The sequence below is a fragment of the Cryptotermes secundus genome, unplaced genomic scaffold (assembly GCF_002891405.2).
Source record: "Cryptotermes secundus unplaced genomic scaffold, Csec_1.0 scaffold2113, whole genome shotgun sequence".
NCBI lineage: Eukaryota > Metazoa > Arthropoda > Insecta > Blattodea > Kalotermitidae > Cryptotermes > Cryptotermes secundus.
In genome coordinates, this window is record NW_019722980.1 from 447,934 (window position 1) to 453,933 (window position 6,000).

General features: G+C 36.7%; 1 protein-coding gene across 3 annotated transcripts; it reads right to left on the bottom strand.

The window, feature by feature from the left end:
- Positions 1-1,064: 1,064 nt before the first annotated feature.
- On the bottom strand, positions 1,065-5,822 carry LOC111861587 (thioredoxin domain-containing protein 9). 3 transcript variants are annotated; one of them, XM_033750372.1, is made up of 4 exons: positions 5,790-5,822; positions 3,109-3,302; positions 2,571-2,772; positions 1,065-1,837 (listed from the first exon to the last, which is right to left on the bottom strand). In XM_033750372.1, the coding sequence occupies exons 1-4, from the start codon at positions 5,791-5,793 to the stop codon at positions 1,560-1,562; spliced, it is 678 nt and encodes a 225-aa protein (XP_033606263.1). In that variant the 5' UTR covers positions 5,794-5,822; the 3' UTR covers positions 1,065-1,559. The 3 variants fall into 3 exon arrangements, with proteins under 3 accessions (XP_033606263.1, XP_023702038.1, XP_023702039.1); XM_023846270.2 differs by lacking the exon at positions 5,790-5,822 and adding an exon at positions 5,698-5,783; XM_023846271.2 differs by lacking the exon at positions 5,790-5,822 and adding an exon at positions 5,325-5,689.
- Positions 5,823-6,000: the final 178 nt, after the last annotated feature.

Consider the following 6,000-nt stretch of genomic DNA (forward strand, 5'->3'; position numbering starts at 1 on the left):
CTTGACTGCTATGCTCTTTACATTCCACAGAGTCAAAATTCTTCAAAGTCTATCATCACACAAAATTCTAGAATCATGCATTAACTGACACTAGTGTTGCTCCTACCTCAAACGTTTGTATGACTACCATGTTGGTAATATTAATGATATAATATAATGATGATATGGTCTTTACTAGTATTATGTTCATACCAAGTTTAATAGCAATCCATCAGTTGGTTTGAAAGCTACTACAAGGGGTGTTGGACTAACACAAGCACATTATGCCAAAATCTAGATTGCTGAAAAGAATCAGCATTTAGCTGACTGAAAAATTTCACTTGATATATTTGGTGACCCTGCTGTCAGTGACATCTTTAAAAAAATCATCCATCTTTTCCACTGCCTTCCACATAACACTTTACTCCACTTCTCCCCACAACTCTCAAACAGCCAGCAAGCAATTCACATTAAAGAAATGCTATTAACTGGAACTGATCTAAATTATTTGACTGCATTAAAACAAAAACCCACTTTTTTTTTAACTTCCATGATATGTATACAGTGGCCGTCTTGTAGTGCACTCAATTTCACCTGTTACTTCACATGTTTCGGCAACTTAGTGCCATCATCAGGTGCCCTAATTACGCTAATCTACTGCATTGCTTGCCATTATATATTTAAAAAGTGCAACACTCGCAGCTAAAAAGGGAACACACATCACAAGACACAGTGTATACAGAATATAAGAAAAATGGCCCCCATAGTGGAAGAACCACATGCAAGTTTTAATTAAGACACATAAGATGAATAATCTTAACAAGTTTTAGTGTGTGTAAATTTATTATAGTTGATGAATATGCACTTTTTAAATACTTTTAAAATAATTTTATAAAGACATATAATGGCAAGCAATGCAGTATATTAGCGTAATTAGGGCACCTGATGATGGCACTATGTTGCCGAAATATGTCGTGAAGTAACAGGTGAAATTGAGGGCACTACAAGACGGCCATTGTATACATTTCATGGATGAAAATCAGTGCAACAGGACGCTAAAATACACCATTTTTTTTAACTTGCCAACAATAATAATGTTATACATATATGCACTGTTAAAATGGGAACTGAACAGGATAAGCTTTTCATAGAATACAGAAATGAGAACATGTCGAATTTGGTTGATGATGAGGCAGTAGAACATGCAACTCATTAATGGTTTATTAATTTTAGGCATAAGTAAATGCATACATAACATTAGCACAAAAGTTGTCATGAACTGTAAAACATTAGCAGGGAAGATCAAAATTCAATTCAATTCAAGTTTATTTATGTGCAAACAACACAGACGCCAATTACAGATATAGCACGAGTACACAGATATATCCAAAAATAATTAAAGAAAAAATACACAATATGAGTATATAATGGCATTAGCATTAACAGGCAAGAAAAAACTAAGTACATTTCAAGTGTATACAGCTATAAGGATTTACAAAAATTATCATTACTGTATTTAAAATAAAGAAACTTTTGCATTAGATTTACCGTTTCCTCTGTTTCACACAGATAAGCGAATGTTAGAAATCATCTCCATCTGAATCAACATCCTTGCCACGAATTGTCCGCTTCTTTCCAGCATCACCTGAAACAAATCTGTTTGCCCGTTTGGTCTCAACCGGAGGCTGTTGCAGATCACCATTGTACTTAATAACTCCTGGCTGAGCTATCCGCCATTCCATCATTTCTGTTGAGAAGTCATCGCAGTTCCCAAGATCTGTGAATCCAACTATGTAGTCCTTTACTTTGCCATCTATTATAAGTGCAATTGTAGGTATGACCCTAATGCGAAGACGTTCTGTAATAAAAAGGAAACATCTTTCAAGCAGTAAAGTCCCAGTGAGTTTGATATAGAACAAGAAGTTAGGAAATGATCAAACAAAATTTATCTTTCATCTGAAGAAACTGATATGGACATTTTTTTTGTGAGAACCTCACATCCTCCAACAAATTACATCTGTAATTCCAAAGGCCATAAAGACTTCGAACATAAAGGCAATTTTCAGTACTGAATTACGTCCATCCAACAGTCCACTTGGAAATGGAAAGAAAATTGCTGTGCAAGCAATGTTAGCCCATACGCACAAATTGTGATAGGCAATTATGTGATACAGAATATATTTAATTGCTTGCCCATAAATCCAATCGGACAATTACATGTGTAAAGTAAGTAAAGTTGTCCCTGCACGTAATTAATTAAGCACTATGCCATGAAGACGTATGGGTGAGTGAATGTATAGATCCACGTTTCCTTGACCTTGGCACTAGTTAGAGGTAAATGGTCAGATTCATGCCCCACCACTTTACCCCCAGAGAAAGAACCCTTGGTACTTATTGGATAGGAGGAAGGGTGTGCCCAAGAACCAGTCTGGACAACGTGGAGAAAATTCTTGACCCTACCGGCACTCGAACTCAGACACCTTGGTCATCCTGCCTGTAGCCAGCTGCTACACTGCCTGCGTTATCCCAGCTCCTATTACATGAGTAATCAGACAATCATTTCCTTCCAAGTAAAAATATTGTTTACTTACGTGTGATAAATGGGCTTCGTTCCACATCAATCTTGCAAAACCTGGCTTCTAAGTGGGATGTACAAAGGATTTTTAAATGATGGTCTACTATCCTACATCGAGGTGAATCATTTCTATAAAAATGGCAAACAACATTTTTTGACTTCTTTGTAACTTCAAAAAACTCCTTCTCTTCAGAAATTTCGGTATGTTCTCCATGACCCTAAAAACAAAGAGATCACACTTCTCATAGTATCATTAAGCACAGATTATGGACGGTTTCTATAGTCTTAGCCGAGACAAATGGTCTGGAATACTCTTTAGGACTCGTGTAACCTTGTCGTTTTCACATATTGTGTCCTATGATTACATTTATTACGAATTTAACTTGACCCTGAAGTCCGTTACTATTACTGGAGAGAGAGGGCAAAGAAAGGGGAAATGAATGCTGAAAAAAATACACTTTCTCTACCTCCTAACTTTCTGCTGAGAATATGTACTCGCAGAATATGGAATGGTAGGAGTAAGAAGTGGCATAATGCTGCCACAAGTTTCTCACCAAGACTAGCCACTCCTGTTGCTGTTGTGCTTGTTTCTTCAATTTCCTCAGTCGCTGTTCCCTGAGCGTTTCTAAGTTATCTGACTGTAACTTGTCCAGCCTATCAAGCTCAACATCCAGCTGCTGTTCCACTGTTTGTGTTACCTTCAACAAATTTTGCTCAAGTGCCTGTTCTAGAGATGCCATGTTGATGTCTAAAACAGAACAGTCATGAGGATATGTCATAAAAATGCATAACAAGAGCGGAACAGTGTCCCACGTTTGAATACATATATTTTACAGATAAGTTCTTTGAAATTCTGAGTGCATCACTGTCCTTCATTTTCATTTACTGCTTATACAGAGCTCCCAGTGTGATAATATTTATTTATGCTTCATATTATTGAATTCTGTATTCTCACAGATTAAAATCTTGCAATATCCTGTCAACATTTATACATTTATTTAAATTTTGACTATATCAAGTATGTACTGATTTCTGTTACTTTCCACTATTTTTAGCATACTTTTCTTATTTTGAAAAAAAAAAAAACTAGTCTTATGAGATCACTATGCTGTCTGTAGGTCTGTGAATCACCCCCAATCAACTTTTGAATGCCTAAACTAGTCTTTATGAAACTTGGTATGTATATCATTGCACCTGGGCCCATGTGAATGGCATACTTCATAAATGCCTCCCACCAGTCTGTGTGTATGTGTATGTTGCTAGGCAACAGCAAAGTAAAAATGTAACCATGGCATCAAAAATGCAACAATAGAAGAACTGTCAGATGAACTTTTTCTATGAAGTTTCTGCCTTATCAAAGAAACGTCCATGTCTGTCTGTATAGCTCTCTATTGTTGCTAGGCAAAAGCTCAGTAAACATATTCCCACAGCAACAAGTAACTGTTTGAGGCACTGTTTTCTATGTTGTCAATGTCATATCAAAGGAAAACAGGTGAGTAGTTCTTCCCTTAACGTCTTGTTCTAATATATCTTACTTTTTGTGAATTTAAAGTCCCATTTCCTCTATCCTTAAATATTTAAATGTACTTAAATCCTCAAGCACTGAGGGGTAACACGGTTTTATCTAATATTCCACAGTCTTCAAAAGCAATGCTACCTTCTTTTCTGTTCATTTTTTAACAGTCTGTACGTCTCCTTGATACATAATCATTTTATCTGAACTCTCAATAGAGAAGGAAGTTTCCTCTCATCAGGCTGTCAACTACCAAAGATGTTTGAAGTTGAAAATGTTAATATTCTGATATATTTCGTTTGCACCATGTTGTGCAGTCACCAAGAACAGATGCATAAACTTCAATCATGACCCTATTTTGTATCTTCTCTGCACGCAATAAAATGATAATGCCGCAAAACGAATGATAAACCATGCCAATAAACGGAACATTAGTGGTACAATGCAATCATGAAAAGACTCCCTTTTGATCCTCTAGGAATAAGGTGTTTACTGTGCATGATGTTTGTTCCCTCTTCTGGGCCTTGATCGTTGGTAGTATTGCCATACTAATGTAAGAATGGTAATAAAATGATAATGCCGCAAAACGAATGATAAACCATGCCAATAAACGGAACATTAGTGGTACAATGCAATCATGAAAAGACTCCCTTTTGATCCTCTAGGAATAAGGTGTTTACTGTGCATGATGTTTGTTCCCTCTTCTGGGCCTTGATCGTTGGTAGTATTGCTATACTAATGTAAGAATGGTACAATAATTAACCATAATCCAAAGAAAAGCTTTCACTGTCATCAGACCCAACCATAATCACCTAACTTGTCATTTAATAGGAATTCTAGGAAAAGGTCATGACATGGTCTAAGGAAGGGGAGAAAACAAGGCAGATGCATCCATCATAGAACTTCTTGCAGAAGCTGCAGAACTGTATTTTCTGCTTACTTCTGGCTAGTTTTCAGAAGTCTATAGAAAACTATCCTTTTCGGTGTGGTCTGTATATGCTGTATAATAATAAAACATAATGCATATTGTCCTTTTAGGTTTATAGTGTAACTGCCTGCAAAATATGATAAAATTCGTTATGCTACCTCAAATGTGTTAATATACACGTATACACATCCAAGTTTATCACTCCTTACAAAGAAATGTCACCATCAAACTCCAAACTTGTCCCCCCCCCCCAACACACATGAATCACTGCTTTCCAAGCCCTGTATACTTATTTGTATCTTATTAATTATATATAATTGTGTTATCACCTGCCACAAATCTTATTTGTTTAGGTTTGTAAAGGTCGACAATTTGTTAAAATTCCAATGCACATGATCTGTGGTACTCCACGTGTCACAAATTAACCTCTTTATAACTTAAAACCTTATTGAACTATGAAAAGGTATCTTCATAAGTGTGGTAACAACTACATTCTCTCTTCTAGAAAGCTATGAGGCTAACTCCCATTACGTCGTGTGAGCGATGTCCTCGAAGTACTATATATGGTCATACGGAACAAAACTTGGCAATCCCACATTTCCAGCTAATAAACTATGTATCAGACAAGTTATAACTGGGCATGCATGTAACACTGCATCTAATCTAAGCGCACATTAACTTAACAAGACTAACAATGCACACCTCAAAATAAAATATTACGCGACAGATAACACAAATTGCCGTAAACAAGCATGTACGATTTACTGAGACATCGAAAATCCAGGGATACCAACACATAAACTTTAAAGAAAGCAGTCTTCTGTGATGTGGTGTTAACCGACGTTTAGGAGGAACGTATCCCCTCCATCTTCAGGGTAGAAGGAAAAATAAGAAAATCCGCAAGCGAAGAGACCGTGAGAACCGGTACAAGCAGACTGGTGTTGGAAATAAACACAGCTATATGAGAGCATAGAAGGAGGGGGGGGGGGGGGGTACATGGAGAAG